The following is a 16,732-nucleotide window of genomic DNA, read 5'->3' on the forward strand; positions in this document are numbered from 1 at the left end:
TGTAAATATTCACAAACACAATGGAGTAGCAAGATTATTGTGTCTTGCCTACAGTCAAGCATGCTCGTGGTAGTGTGCACGAGTGCTGACGGCACTGGGGGAGGTACGGTTCATCCAGGTAAAATATAAATTCCAATATGCTCAATGACATTCTGAAGATCTGCTCCCTTGCTGGTAGGGTCCCAGCTTGGGGCTGCACAAGTGCTGCCGGTAGTGGCGGAGCTGTGGTTCATTGAGGAGACAGCTGAATTCCAACATGTAGTATGACATTCTAAAGATCTGCTCCATTGGTGGTGGTAGCGTAAATGTCTGGGGCTAAATGATTGTTGCCAGGACTGGGGGGAGCGGTGGTTCATTGAGGCGAATGATGAATTCCAACATGTATTGTGACATTTTGAACATCTGCTCCCTTGGTGGTGGTAGCATCACAGTCTGGGGCTGCACGACTGCTGCCTTTACTGTGAGGAGGGGCGGTTCATTGAGGAGAAAGCTGAATTCCAACATACACAATGGCATTCTGAAGATCTGCTCTCTTGCTGGTGGAAGCGCCACAGTCTGGGGCAGCACGAGTGCTGCCAGCACTGGGGAGCTGCAGTTCATTTTTTGGGGGAAAAATGAATTCCAACATGTACTGTGACATTCTAAAGATCCCCTCTCTAGGTGATGATTGTGTCACAGTCTAAGGCTGTATGAGTGCTGCTGATAATGGAGGGAGTGCCGGTTCGTTGAGGGATACATTGAATTCCAACATTTACAGGTACTATGACATTCTGAAGATCCGCTGATGCTCTTGCTTGTGGTAGCATCACAGTCTGGGGCTACAAGAGTGCTGCCGGCACCTGGGGAGCTGTGGTTCATTTTTGAGGAAAAATGAATTCCAACGTGTACTGTTACATTGTGAAGCAGAAACTGGGCCGCACGTCAGTTTTCCAATATAATAATGGCTGCGTTGACTAATTTTTCACGCAAACTACATCTATACGGCAAGACAACCTGTACATTGACTACTCTAAGTTGACTTTGAATCGTGTCGTCACTTGATAAGATGTCTTGTACAATCTCAAAGACACAAAACAGACACTGAGGGAGCGTCTCACCGATGAAGTCGTGCAGGAAGACGAGCGAGGCGACGTAGCAGGCCAAGCTGAGCAGCTCGGCCACCATCATGAGCCAGTGCCACGTCTGGATGGTCAGCGCCACCATCAGCAGTTCGGTGAGGATGAGCGAGGTGAAGGAGATGGCCACGATGTGGACAAACTCCGACTCGAAGAGGAGCAGCGCCCCGTACATGATGATGCTACCTGCGAAGGACGGCACATCCACACCACACCATTAAGATAAGGGCATGCATACCTTTTTTATGTGGCTATTCCCGAAAATGGAAAATGATGACAAAAGAATAAAAAAAAAAAGAAAACAAATAAATGCATTTTATAACACACACATTAAAATATCAATTAAATTATATTTGTAATATTTTTTGTTTTAATTATAGACAAAATTGGATAATCATTATTTATATTTCTAATAATAATAATAATAATGAATTTTTTTAAAACGCTTTTTCCATTCATAAAATAATTCTCGTTAATTACAAATATAAATATATATTATATATATATATATATATATATATACACACATACATATATAAAGCATTGAGTTTATTATAAACAATAGTGCAACAAGTGTAACGCACATTAAAAAATAACTACATAAATACACACAAATTTATATTGAATTTTTTAATCATTTTAATAATATAAAGTTAAACGTTTAAAATAGATACATTTCTTTAAGTGCAACACACCTGACTTTCACCCCAATAGCTGAGTAGCAACATTTTAAAGTGCATGTAGAGCTAGATAAAGCTGCTGGACGCTGACCACTCATGATGAAATGACGGCGATAGAAAAAAATACCAATTAAAAAGACCAATTAAATCATATTTGTGTAAAAAAAAATAATTGTCTAATGTTTCAATTATATACACAGTTTATTTTTATTTTTCCATTCATAAAAAAGGTATATATATATAAATAAAAGTGTAACAGACAAAAAAATAAATACACACATTCATATTTACTTTTTTAAATCATTTTTTTTTAATAAACGGAAAGATTTAAAAAATGTATTTAAAGTGTAACACACCTGACTTTCACCCCAACAGCTGACTATTAACATTTTAAACCGCATGCAGAGCTAGTAGATAAAGCTGCTGGATGCTGACCACTCCTGATGCTTCATACGCAGCTACTGTCATGTTGTGGACCACATGGGATTGCACAACACAGCAAGAACCAATCTTGTAATGGCGCTAAGGAGCAAACTGCAAAGTCAGCATTAAGAGCGCTGTTGAGTGGATTGCAAACAGTAATGTAAATATTGAAAAAATAAATACATTTTAAAAACATTAAAATATCACTTAAATTATATTTGTATTTGTTTGTGTATATGTAAAAAAATATATTTTAATGTTTTAATTATATTTTTTAAATTATAAAAGTAGTATTCAAAATATTTTGTAATTTTTGTAATTACATTTTATTTTTTCCATTCATAAAAACAATTGTTAGTCACAATAATACATTGTTAAAAGCAGTACAAGTGTAACAGCCATTTTAATTAAATTTTTTTAAATTAAAATGCGTTTTTACATTTTTTTCATGTAACGCACCCGACTACAACACCAACAGCCAAGCAGCAACATTTTAAAGCGCGTACAGAGCTAGATAAAGCTGCTGGATGCTGACCACTCGTGATGCATACGCAGCTACTGCCATCGTGTGGACCACATGACCATTTATTAAGAAGGAAAATGCACAACACAGCAAGAATGTTGTAATGGAGCTAAGAAGCAAACTGCTGCGTCAGTATTAATAGCGCTGATGAGTGGAAACAGTACGGCAAGTGTACACTGAAAAATAAATACATTCTAACAACACACATTAAAATATCTGTAAAAATATATTTCTAATATTTTTGTATGTATTAAAATATACATATTTTAATGTTTTAATTATATTTAAAAAATTATAAAAATTGTATTAAAATATTATTTAATTTTCATAATTACATTTTTTTTCCATTACTAAAAAAATAGTTAATTATTTCTAATTTAATTAAAATGTGTTTATTTTTTATATATATATTTTTTTAAATTACAAATATCTTTTCTATATCAAAAAAATATATATAATTTTTAGTTTTAATTATATAACTTTTTTAAAAACAATGTTTTATAGTTTTATTTATGTTTCAGTTCATTCATAAAAATATAGTTCATTACAATAATATATTGTTAAAAGCAGTACAAGTGTAACACATTCAAAAATATAAATAAATAAAAATTATTATTATATTTATATTTAATAAAAAAAATATATTTTCATTTTGTAAAGTGTAACACACCCGACTTTCACACCAACAGCTGAGGAGCAGCATTTTTTAAGCGCATGCAGAGCTAGATAAAGCTGCTGAATGCTGACCACTCATTTTGCGGACTGCATAAACAAAAACATCAGGAGGTTGCGTACAGTCACAGCTCTTAATGTTATTTGCTTTTGGCCTACAGGAGACTCTGCATTTAATGAAATAGAGGCATTAACTGAAGTATTGAAGGTAATTATTGTTCATTTGCATCTGAGCTAACATGCTGGATGGAGCCAGAAGGGCTCACAAATGAAACGGATACAATGATATTTGTGTCTTACCTTGATAAATACTGATTAAGACCCATATGAGAAATGTCTTAAAGGACAGAGGTCTACCCTGTGGGAAGAAAACATGAGGAAAAAATGAGTCACACCTTGTTTTTTGTGTGTGTGTTTGACCGAATATGAAATACCTTCAACAAGTCTTTGTATAATTCTGGATACAACATGGCCACCTCCGACTTGACGTCCTTGTCCAACACCAGGGAGAAGACAGGGAACATGGTGTAGATGGAGGAGTAGCTGGAACAGAATCATGATAAAGCCTGACTTTAATCAATAAGATATTCCTTCTTCTCACAGTAAAATGTGTTAATGATCAAAATCTATCATCTCCCTCCACTTTGGAGAGAGAAGGCGCTCAAATGCTCGCTTTTCAAGTTCCATGAATATGATCACATGATAACACCTCAGACCAGCCCCTGGCTAGGTGAACCTGCCCCCTGTATAGGCCCACCACTTGAGGGAGGACAGTTTTGTAAAAAAAAAAAAAAAAAAAAAAAAAAAAAAAAAAAAAAATGTAGGCTTTGCTACACATTAAAAACATTTTTTTTTTTTTTAATGAATGGCTAATCGTATAAAACATGTCCAGGATTTTTTTTGTTTTAATAATTATTTTTACAATTAATAGATCCCCTCTCATGCAAGGTGTATAAAATAGGAGATTTGCACACATGGCTACACTTTTACCCTTGGGACCAATAAGGTGATGTCAGACATTTGTAAAAAAAAAAAAAAAAAAAAAAAAAAAAAAAAAAAAAAAAAAAAAAAAAAAAAAGGCTTCACTACACATCTTTAACAAAAACAAACTTCAGTCTAATTGTATGGATTTTTTTTTTAAACAATTAAAAGATCCCCTCTCTTGCAAGGAGTATAGAGCAAGGAGATTTGCATATAGGCCCACTCTTATTACCTTTGCGACCAATTTGGTTCCATCTGACTCCCTTAAGCAGCACATACTTTTAATGTAGTGTAATTCTGACATTTATAATGCTTTATTCATGTATGCTCGCCATTTGATGGAAGCCAGCTTTGTAAAACAAACAACAGGAGATTTTCATATATGCCCACACTTCTTACCCAATTTGGCCCCATTTGACTCCCATAGGAAGCACATATTTTTGATGTGCTGTAATCCTGATATATTATAATACTTTACTCATGAGTGCTCGCCAGTTGATTTGTAAAATTTTTTAAAAAACAAGCTTTACGACAGAGCTTAATTTTTTTTTTTTTTTACGTCTAATGGTATGGATTTTTTTTTTAATTCTTATTTTTAGAATTCAATGATTCCTTCCATTGTAAGGTGTATAGAACAGGAGACTTGCATGTATGGCCACACTTTTTCCCCTCAGGATCAATTTGGTACCGTTTGACTTTCATAAGAAGCATATATTTATACAAAAGGTATTATCATATTATATATACATTTGTAAAACTGTAAAATATTTTAAAAGGCTTTGCTACACATCTTAAAAAGTTTTCAGGATAATTGTATGAAATTGGCCTGATTTTTTTTTTGTTGTAATAAATTCAATGATCCCTTCTATTGTAAGGTGTATACAGTAAGATACTGTATACATGTATACAATACACTGTAATCCTGATATATAATAATGCTTTACTCATTCATTCCTAATAAATGTAAACTTAAAACACTGGCCATCTGTCAGAGGACAGCTATGTACAAATAAATACATACAAATTAAAGAAAATAATGTCAGGCTTCGCTACACATTTTAAAATGTAGCCTGAAGCCTTACCAAGTAGCCATCAGTGAGTTATAGCAGCAAGAGCTATGCGTTTTAATCATTTTGTTAATAGGCTAGCCTAGCATGATGTTAAGATACAATGTTATCATGTAGCATCACACAGCTATGCTAGTGTTGCCAACATTGGTGTCCTCCCGTCCTGCTCCCTCATGTTACTACGCTGCATGTGATATATGGCATCTATTAAATTCGTGCACAGTTACAGTGCACAAATAAATCAGATGCTAAAGCGATAACGTGCCAAATAGTCGGAGACAGCCGTGTGTGTTCTCACCCAATAACGAGGAAGCCTTGGTAGAGCGGCACTGAAGCAAAGTAGAAGACAGACGAGAAGACGGCCTGTAGGAAGAGAAGGTTGAACAACTTCAACAACACGAAGCTGCTGGTCATGAAAAAAGTATAGAATACAATAGTGGAGAATTCAAGTAATCAATGAGAGGGAGGTACTGTGGGTGATACTTTTGGGATCTGATGGTGTTTTAGAGCGCCTGCCACTAATTTGAGCATGTGGCGTCGTGGCATGATGGGTGCAGCATTAAGCCGTCAAGCTGCGGTTGTGGTCGTCCAGACATTGTGGGGGAGAACACTCCTCCCTGCCCCCCCACAACCACCCCTCGAGGCGCTGAGTCACGGACGGGCCCCGAGGTCGGACCGGGTCATGGTGGCGGCGGTAGTGTGGGGGCGCTCTGACTCATGTCCCCGCCTTCCTTCATGCATCACAAGCATGCATGTGTGTCATGCTAAAAGTCAAGATTGCACTTTCGGCAGGCATTTGTGTGGAAAATGCTGGAAATGCTCCAAAAAGCCAACTCTTCCATGCAGGATGCTGTTCAAATTCCATTTTGCTTAGAATGACAAACACATCTTCCCCATAGCAAATAAGAGAAATAGAAATAATCATGCTGTCACCATCATAAAACCGCAATGTTTTCAATGATGTCTACAGCACTATATTGGGTAATAGGAGTGTAAAAGTGACTATAGGGGTGTTATTTCATGTCTAATGATGTTAAAACTGGGTTTGTAAAGGTGGTAAACAAGTTTTCTATGTCTTATGTATTATTTTCTCTTATTAAGTAGACTATAATGGGGAATAGGAGTGTAAATGTGACTATGGGTTGTTATTTCAAGTCTAGAGGGCTGTAGTAATGCCAAAAGCGTATTTATAAAGGTGGTAAACAGGTTTTCTGTCTTATATGTCTCATTTTCTCTTATTATGTCTACTATATTGCGTAATAGGAATGTAAAGTGACTAAAGGGGTGTTATTTCGTGCCGAGAGGGCTCTCATGTTAAAAAGTGTATTTAGAAGGTTGTAAACAGGTTTTACATGCCTCATAGAGCTGCAACAAACGATTATTTTAATAACCGATTTATCTGTCGATTATTTTTTCGATTAATCAATGAATCGTCTTTTTTTTTTTAAACACACATTTTTAATTGCCGCCTCTTTATTCAGAAATATAAGATTTGAACTGACTGAGCAAATACGTGCACAAACCACATATACTGTTAAAATGTTAAATAATAAAAAATGTAAACATTTGTGAAATAGCTTCAGTAAAACAATAAATGTACACAAAAATACAATCATGATCCTTTTCCTAGTCGATTAATCTGACGCTTGTTGTTTCAATGAATGGAGTAATCGGTTCGACCATAGATGGACCAAATTAATATGAAGCAAACACCAACAGTTAGTGGGTGGGTCCACAACATAGTCAAAGCTGCTACAGGTATGTGTGAATATCTTGTTTAGGCTAAAACATAAAGATAATAGGTCTGCTTTCATGGATGACTAAGGAAATTTCCAAAAATATTCACAATTGAGAGGCTGAAATCAGAGGATATTTACATACAGTATTTAAAAAAAAAAATTAATCCATCACCAAAATAGTTGTCGTAATCGATTAACCTTGTCGTAATTGGGTAATTGATTAACCATCGATTAATTGTTGCAGCTCTAATGTCTTATTTTCTCTTATTTTGTCTACTATATTGGGTAATGGGAGTGTAAAGGTGACTATAAGGGTGTTGTTTCATGCCTAGAGGGCTCTATAATGTTATAAAATGTATTTAGAAGGTGGTAAACAGGTTTTCTATGTCTTATGGCTTATTTTTTCTTATTATGTCTACTATATTGGGTAATACGAGTGTAAATGTGACTATGGGGTGTTATTTCATGTCCAGAGGGTTCTAATAAAGTTAAAAAGCATATTTAGAAGGTGGTAAACAGGTTTTCTATGTCTTCAATATGTGATTTTCTCTTATTATGGCTACTATATTGGGTAATAGGAGTGTAAAAGTGACTATGGTGGTGTTATTTAATGTCTAGAGAGCTCTAATAATGTTAAAAACTCTATTTAGAAGGCTTTAGTTTGCCTTATGTCTATGTCTATGTGGTGTTTGCTACATATACTGTACAGTACCTGCATGGTGCTGATGCAGAGGCTCCTGTGGATGACAAACTGGCTGAGGGCTGCGGACCTCTTGTAGCTGTTACGACCGTGAACCATCAGCAGACGACCCAAATGTTTGAACTGAGTCACGGAGAAGTCTGCGGCCAGCGAGGCCTGCTTGCCTTCCTGTCAAACACAAGCAAAGCAAGGCAGGGCGAAAAGTGTAAAAACAAACAAGTCCTTTCTTTGTGCTCATGAAGCTTCGTCATTGGCAAAGCACAAACGTGGGAATATGCCTGCTTGGTTTTAGCATACAATATGGCGCACCTTCTGACGCTTTATTCATACACCGTGTGTTCTTAATGTATTTTTATCACAAAACGTCCCTGTTAGCATCGTGTTCGCATGGAAATCAGAACTCAGAAAAGTACACCCGGAGGTTAACTACAGCCATAGCTGTTAATGCCAATGTTTTTAGACCCGGCGCCAATTAGAGCATTTAGACTATATCAAACTTAAATAGCCGTATTACATATTATCACTTTAATACGTCATAACTATATTATGTTGAAAATCATTTTGTAAAATATTCTCTGAATGACAAACATGTAACTTTAATTTTTATTACATCTGAAAAACACCCTTTTTTTTCGTGTTTCAAATGTAAACCAAAGAAAAGCTGATACAGTCAAACCTGTTTAGCGGCCACCAAAGGGAAACGGCAAAAGTGGCCGCTATAGGCAGGTGGCCGTTATAGACAGGTTGGCAGCCATTTTGAATTTGTGCGTGCACATATTAACATGTCTGTGATTAGAAGCTTGTTGTGTTTGCAGATACATATAATTATACTGTTACATGTTGACCAGTAGAGGGCACTGTGGGACTGCAGATAAAAGCTGTAAAGAACAACTAGGCTTGTTATTCTACACCACCCACAAAACAAAGCTGTGCTACTATATATACGGCAGAGTGTCATTACAGCTTTAGTTCATCAGGAAGTGACGGGAAGTGACGGCGCGACGTCACGAGCTGGAGAGCTAAGCTCAGTGCTAGCTGTGAGTGTCAAGAGAGTTAGGAAGTGTGTTTATGTTGGCGTGGATGTAAAGTCCTGCAGTGTTCTCCGCTGTTAATAAAGCCATTAAAGTGCATCGGCGACGTGAGTCTCTCCTTCCCCACAACAAGCGGCATTACAGTATTGACCAGTGCACATTGTCTCACACCAGGAATTAAATGGTGTCACTGTCTGCAACAAGCTCCAAAGAAGACGGCTTTTTTTATGTGGAACAACTGACAGTTTGTGTGGATCTTGTGAATGATTGTGACTGAGCTAGGACTCAGTAATTAAAGTCTACACACGACGGCTTCATGGATTAAAAAACAAAACTTTTTCGTACATGAAGCTTCTGCTTAAGTCGGTATTTTGGCAGCTATATGCGGTCAGATATTGACCGAGGGATACAAAATGGGTGGCCGCTGGCCGCTATACACAGGGTCTATAACACGTACATTTTCTGCGGGGGGATTTTTCAGTGGCCGCTATAAGCAGGTGGCCGTTATATACAGGTGGTGACATATGCGTTTAATGATATATAATTTAAAAAAAAAAAAATTGCACTAATAAAGGCCACACTCATAATAAATTCCTTACTCCTAAAAAGACACTAATGTGATGAAGTTTGCGGATTCTTTTCTTCACGTTTCGGATATAAATATATTATTTTAATAAATGGAAAAAAATATATAACTACAAAAACTATAAAATATAATTATAAAAAATATTAAAATGTATGTCTATTTAATTAAAACATTAAAATATTATATTTGTTTAATATATTAATATATAATTTCATTTAATAACATGAGCAAATGCATTTGCCTAATCCCAAATGATGCTAATGTGACGAAGTCTGCATGTTTTTCTTCACATTTTGGATACATCATTACAAAAACTAGAAAATATAACTGTAAAAAAAAAAGTTTAAAAAAAAATCTAATAAAAAATGTTTTTTTATACAGTATGTGAAAAATATATTACAAATGTAATTTGACATAATATGAGAAAATGCAAATGCCTCCTCCATAATAAATGCCTTACCCCCTAAAGAAGACGCTGATGTGATGAAGACTGCAGGTTACCTTTGCACAGCTAAGGTATAGCTATGGGGCTGCATAGCTATACCCCCCCCTGCCCTACCACCACGACCACCACTAACACCACTGACTCAAGCAAGGAATGAAGAACAATGCGCGTGCACGAGACTTCACAATATCGGACAGGAAAGGCGAGCGGTGTGAGCGCTCGGCTCGATGCGAGTCTTACTTTTCCCTCCACTCCCACGCCACAGTCGGCTTCCTGGATCATGCTGACATCGTTTCCTCCATCCCCTAAGAGAAAACAAAAGCCATAGAGGTGTCAGGATTCCCAGGACACGCCCTTCATCGGAGGAATGCTCTGTGTGCCCATCGCTGTTAGCATGCTAACTCGAACGCTACTGGTCAGCTGAACAACAACTTCTTCCCATCCAGGAAGTGAAGTTGAAATAGTTGGGGGGAAAAAAAAACAGAAGAAATGGAAAAACACAGCTGTAATTTTATGAGAATAAAATATTAAGATTAAGTTCTATTCTAATGAGAAAAAAAAGTTGCAATTTTACAAGATTACAAGGAAAAAATTCATTTTACTAGCACAGAGTTAATGTTGTTTATTTTTACGTTGTAATATCATGAGAAACCAAAAAATATATGAAGTTGTCATTCTTGTAAAATTAAGTTGGGGAAAAGATATAATATTATGAAAATAAAGTAATGCTGTAATACTACGAGAAGAAAAATTATGAAGATTATTTAAGAACAAAGTTGAAATACTTGAAAAATTACAAAACAACAGCAGCAAAAATAGAAAATTAAAACTTTTTCTAATTAGATTAAATGTTTTTTCTCTTAATATTTTGACTTTATTCTTGTAAAGCTACTGCTGATTTTTATGAAAATAACATCGCAATATGAGGAAAAAATAACGTCATTTTTGTAGCATAAAGTTGAAATATTAAAGAAAAAAGGTGTTTGGAGTTTGTTTGTTTTTAAAATCATAATATTATGAAACACAAGTAAAACAACTAATGAATTAATACATTTTTGGAAAATTATCTTGGGGAAAAAGTTACAATATAACAACAATAAATTCAAAATATTATATACAGTAATTACAAAAAGAAAATTTCCAAGGAAAAAGTTTATATAGTTGGGAAAAAAAAGAAGAAAAATTACGGGAATAAAGTCAAAATATTGAGTTAAAAATTTGTATTCTAATAGATTAAAACCATAAAATTATGAGGAAAAATAATTTTATTAATTTTACTTGCAAAGTTGAAATATTAAAAGAGAAAATGCATTTTTTTTTATCATGAAAGACAAACAAAAAGTTGTCATTCTTGTAAAATTAGGTTGGGGAAAAAACTATAATATTATGGGAATAAAGTCATAATGCTACTTTTTTAGAACAAAAATTAAGAAGATTACTTAAGAAAAAAGTTGAAATATTTGGAAAATTAAAAAAAAAAACCAGAAAAAATGGAAAATTACGATTTTCTCGTTTGATTACAACTTCTTTTTCAAAATATTTTGACTGAATTCTTGTAAAATTACTGCTGATTTTTCTGTAAATGCTATAATATGAAGAAAAATAATAAAGAATAAAGTTGAAATATTAAAGAAAAATGTTTTTCTAAGTCGTACTATTATGAAACAAACAAACAAAACAACTAAAGCTGCAACTAAATATTCCACGAATAAAGTGAAAATATGGGAATAAAGTCATAATTACAAGCAGAAAATTGATAAGAAGAAAGTTGAAATAGTTGGAAAAAACCACAGCAGAAATAGGAAAAAAATATATTTAAGAGAAAGAAGTCAATAACAGGAAAAAAAAGTCGCATTGAGAAAAAATAGTGTCATTTTAGTAATATAGAGTTGAAATATTAAAGAAAAATTTGTGTTTTTTTAAGTGGTAATATTATAAAGCAAAACAACAAATAAAGTTTATATTTTTGGAAAATTACGCCGCGGAAAAGTTAGCGGAATATTACGGGAATAAAGTCAAAATATTCTGGGAATAAATCAAAGAAAATTTACAACAAGGACATTGAAATATTTGGGATAAAAAACAACAAAAAAACAACAGCAGAAGTGAAAAAACAGCAGTAATTTTTTGAGAATGAATTCTACATATTACAAGAAAAAAAATTGTAAAATAAAATTTGCAATTTTACAAGAATAAACTCGTAATATTATGAGGAAAAATAATGGCAGAAATATTAAAGAAACATTTTTAAGTCAAAATATTATGAGAAACAAACAAAACAAAATAAAGTCGTAATTCTTGGAAAATCAGGTGGGGGATAAAGTCATAATATTATGAGATTATTTAAGAAAAAAAGTTGAAATATTTGGAAAATTAAAAAAATTAACATGAAAATAGGATTTTTCACCTATATGACAAAGCTGAGATGAAATATGAAATGAAACTTCTTAGCATATCTACAAAATATCAAAGTGGCAAAGTAGGATCCTTGCACGTTTCACTTTGTGGCCCTCGCTGGTGTAGATGTTAAACAGAAGCACAAAGGGAGGATAAAATACAAGCACTTTGCGACGCACCTACAGCGCAGGTGAGCTTGCCCGTGCGCTCCTGCAGCAGCCGGATGATCTGGGCCTTCTGGGTGGGGGCGCAGCGGCAGCAGACCACGGCGGGACACTGACACGCCAGCTCCATGAACTCGTACTCGTAGTACTTGAGGCAAACCTGCGGGTTGAACAACGCCACGTGACGTGAAATGTAGAAAAGGCGTCACGTCATGCGAGAGCTTGTCGCCACTTTTCACCTCCAGCGAGTCCCCCGATATCACCAGGGCGCAGTCGTGTTTCCTCCGGAAGGCGTTGAGCTCCAGGTGGGCTTCTCCTCGCGTGGTCACCTGTTATTATGTTATATGTAGAAATGGAAAACAATATTTATAACAATAATAAGCGGGATAGAAAACGGATGGATAATTCCAATATAAACATAACAAAACAATATTATATATATATATACACTTTTGTTATACTTTTTTTCTATACTTTTGTTTGTGTGTGTGTGTGTATATATATATATATACATATACATATTTAAACCTTGTCATTTGTAAGCAAAGCGAAATGTGCCATGTGGAATTTACGGCCTGACAAACAGGACTTTGGCGGCTGGGAGCAAGGAAACGGTGTCCGCTTCCAATTGAGAGAGGAAAAAAGGCATCCCTGACAGCGCGTGGAGTCAATCTGTCATGAAGAGTTACGCTCTGGCCACAACATCCGCCAGCCGCTGACTCCTCACACGTCAGAGCGCACCAGGGCTTTGGTGGCGACCAGGAAACTAATCCAGATGTGCGGCGTTGGGGGCCCGGTCAGCACTCCCGCGGCGTCCATTTTCAAGGCGTGCCAACCATTGTTATTCTCTTCCAGTAAGCGTCGGCGTACGCAAACTGTAACCTCGCCAAGCGAGGTGGCCTGTCGCCAGGCGTAGCAGCTCGAGGGGACGGTGGAGGCCTGAAAGCTGAAAAACAAACGCGGAAAGGAGGCTTCTGCGTGCTCCCGGCAGGAGAGCTTGACTGCTTTTCTCCCTCACTTTGCCGTGCCTGACAGTAGCTTGGATGTGGGAAGTGATTGATGCTTTGTGGATGCTGGCTGGGCGCTCGCTAAAGGGCCCCCTTGGCTGACGTCTGACCTGAGATGAACCTCCCACCCCCCCTGCTAGGACAACCTGCACTTACGGGTCTGAAGATGTGGATGTCCTGATTGCGGGTGATGAGGTGGGCGTTCTTGGCGGTGCATGTCGCCGTTTCTAGTTTGTCACCTGTCAGCATCCATACCTTCAGAGTAAGCAAGAAAAAAAATAACATCTCAGCTGTGCCATATAGGTGAAAAAAGCCCATTATTATATCAACTTCCGTTTTTGCTCTTTTATTCCCCATGTTTTTTCCCCCCCAACTGCCTTCTTAAATAATCTTGTGAAACGTTCTTCTCTTGATATTCTGACTTTATTCCCACAATATAAGAACTTTTTCCCCAACCTAATTTTCCAAAAATGAAAACTTTGGTGTGTTTGTTTCTCGAACTTTAAAAAAGAACTTTTTGTTTTCAAATTTCAACATTATTTTTCCTCATAATAAGTTTATTCTTGTAAAACTGCACCTTTTTTCTTATAACAATACCATTTTTTTGTTTTAATATTTTGACTTTACACACGTAAAATTATTGCTGTTTTTTTAAAATTGTTATTGTTTTGCCCCTTAATATCTAAACTTTCTTCTTGTAAATTTTCTTCCCATAATTATGACTTTATTATACATATTATATCATATATAATATATATATATTATATATATTATATATAATTATACTTTATTTTAACTAATATTCTCGTATTATCTTATAGAGTATATTCTCGGAAAACTGCAAACTTTTTTTCTCATTGGAATACGACTTTTTTCACTTGGTATTTTGACTTTTGTCTCTTAAAATTACTTTCCGCCTATTTCAACTTTCTTCTTGTACATTTTTGTCTTGTAATTATGACTTTACTAATATTTTAATAATAATAATAATAATTATAATATTTTTACTTTATTCCCATATCATTACAATTTTCCCCAACCTGATTAAAAAATGACAACTTTATTTTGTTCCGTTTGTTTCTCATATTATTACACCTTTTTTATTTAATATTTATATATTTAAATATTATTACATGTTTTCATCATCATTATTATTATTATTATTATTATTATTATATAAATATACTGTTAAATATTCTTGTAACTGCTCTTCTTGTAACATTATGAATTTATTCCCATAACATTATGACTTTTTCCCAAACCTAATTCTCCAAAAATTACAACTTTGTTTGTTTCTTGGACTTTTAAAAATATATATTTTTTTAATATTTCAGCATTATTTTATTCTTTAATTTATTCTCATAAATTTACAACTTTTTTTTGCCTTTTTTTGTTTTTTTTCCTTTTTGCTCGTCCTTTTTTTTTAAATAAAGTTTTCCAACTATTGAAACTTTCATTTGAAAATTTTCTTCTCGTAATGTTATGACTTTTCCCCCCATAATATTTGGACTTTTGAACTTTTTCCGCAACCACTTTACCCAAAAATATAATTTGATTCGCTTTTTGGTTTTTCATAATATGACTTCTTTAAAAATACCAACTTTCTTTGATATTTCAACTTTTTCTCGATAGATTACAATATTTTTCTCTAAATATTTTGATTTAATTCTTGTAAAATTACTACAAACCTTTCCACTTTTGCTGTTGTTTTTTCTCCAAAATATTTCAACTTTCTTCTTACATAATCTTGGTAAATGTTCCTCTCATCATAATATTATAACTTTATTCCCAATCCAATAGTATTTTGACTTTATTCACCAACCTAATTTTCTAAAAATGACAACTTTATTTTGTTTCTCATAATGTACGGACTTTTAAAAAAGAATATATATTTTCTTTAATATTTCAACTCTATGCTACTAAAATGCCATGATTGTTCCTTATAATATTGTACGTTTATTCTCGTAAAACTGCAACTTTTTTCGCATTGTAATACGACTTTTTTCTCTTAATATTTTGACTTCATTCCCATAAATTACAGCTGTTTTCTCCATTCCTGCTGTTGTTGTTTTTTTCCAACTATTTCAACTTTCTTCCTGAAAATTTTCCTCCGTAATTATGACTTTATTCCCATAACATTTTGACTTTCTCAAATTCTGGTAATATTTTAACTTTGTCCGCAACCTAATTTTCCAAAAAAACTCATTTTACGTTTTTTTTTTTTTTTTGTGACTGTTAATTTTTTTTTTTTAATATTCCAACATTATTTTTCCTCATAATATTACACATATATTTTTGTAAAATTGCAACATTTTTCAAGTTACAATACAAATTTTGACATAATATTTTGACTTTATTCTTGTAAAATTACAGCTGTTTTTCTATTACTGCTGTAGTTGTTTGTTAGTTTTTTTTTTTTTTTTAATTTTTCCTACTATTTCAACTTTCCATTAGGAAATTTTCTTCTCAACTTTCTTCCCATATTTGGACTTGATTCTCATAACATTATAACTTTTCCCACAACCTAATTTTCCAAAAATTAAAACTTTGTTTTGTGTTCTATTTTTTTTAATCTTTCGAAATTATTTTTCTTCATAATATTAGTTTGTCATAAATTTGCAACTTTTTTGTCATTACAATTAAAATTCGAATACAAAAAATTATGTTTTTCTTCAATATTTCAACTTTTTCCTGTTAGATTACAAATTTTTCGTTTAATATTTTGACTTTATTTTTGTAAAATTGCTGCTGATTTAAAAAACGTTTTTTTTTTTTTTTCTGGTAATGCTGCAGGCCAATAAAAAAAACTGGCTAATGCTAATTATCCAGTAGAAGAAATCTAATTTGACTCGATAACATCATAATAAAAATGCATTCGCACGAATAAATGAGTCGTCATTTATTTCCTGTTCTAGATTGGGAAAGGCGGCCCTCACCTTGATGCCGGCGTTGCGGAGGATCTCCAGGGTGGGCCTGACGTCGGCCTGAAGCTGGTCCTCCACGCCGGTCAAACAAAGGAGCTCCATCTCCATCTCCAGACTCTCGATCACCGTGGCAACCTTGAGGGAGCGGTCGTGCACACTGAGCTTGGCCTGGACATAGCGTGCCTGGGGGGAGGTACAGAGGGGGAGATCATTTTTGGCTGCAGGAGAAGAAGGAAAAAAACTCATGGCAATGACCTGCCATTCAAAACTTCTATGAA

At 34.5% G+C, this 16,732-nt stretch overlaps 1 protein-coding gene across 2 annotated transcripts in view; it reads right to left on the minus strand.

Annotated features, from left to right (window-relative positions):
* LOC129182695 (probable phospholipid-transporting ATPase IIA) overlaps nt 1–16,732 on the minus strand; it is a 56,918-nt gene that overhangs the window by 2,599 nt on the left and 37,587 nt on the right. For both annotated transcript variants that reach the window (XM_054779121.1, XM_054779129.1), the window contains 10 exons: nt 16,467–16,637; nt 13,687–13,785; nt 12,763–12,852; nt 12,539–12,683; nt 10,203–10,267; nt 7,913–8,068; nt 5,760–5,824; nt 3,848–3,956; nt 3,714–3,771; nt 1,098–1,301 (listed from right to left, as the gene is read on the minus strand). In XM_054779121.1, coding sequence (XP_054635096.1) covers nt 1,098–1,301; nt 3,714–3,771; nt 3,848–3,956; nt 5,760–5,824; nt 7,913–8,068; nt 10,203–10,267; nt 12,539–12,683; nt 12,763–12,852; nt 13,687–13,785; nt 16,467–16,637 — 1,162 coding nt within the window. The remainder of the gene's footprint in view (nt 1–1,097; nt 1,302–3,713; nt 3,772–3,847; nt 3,957–5,759; nt 5,825–7,912; nt 8,069–10,202; nt 10,268–12,538; nt 12,684–12,762; nt 12,853–13,686; nt 13,786–16,466; nt 16,638–16,732) is intronic.

The sequence above is a fragment of the Dunckerocampus dactyliophorus genome, chromosome 1 (assembly GCF_027744805.1).
Source record: "Dunckerocampus dactyliophorus isolate RoL2022-P2 chromosome 1, RoL_Ddac_1.1, whole genome shotgun sequence".
NCBI lineage: Eukaryota > Metazoa > Chordata > Actinopteri > Syngnathiformes > Syngnathidae > Dunckerocampus > Dunckerocampus dactyliophorus.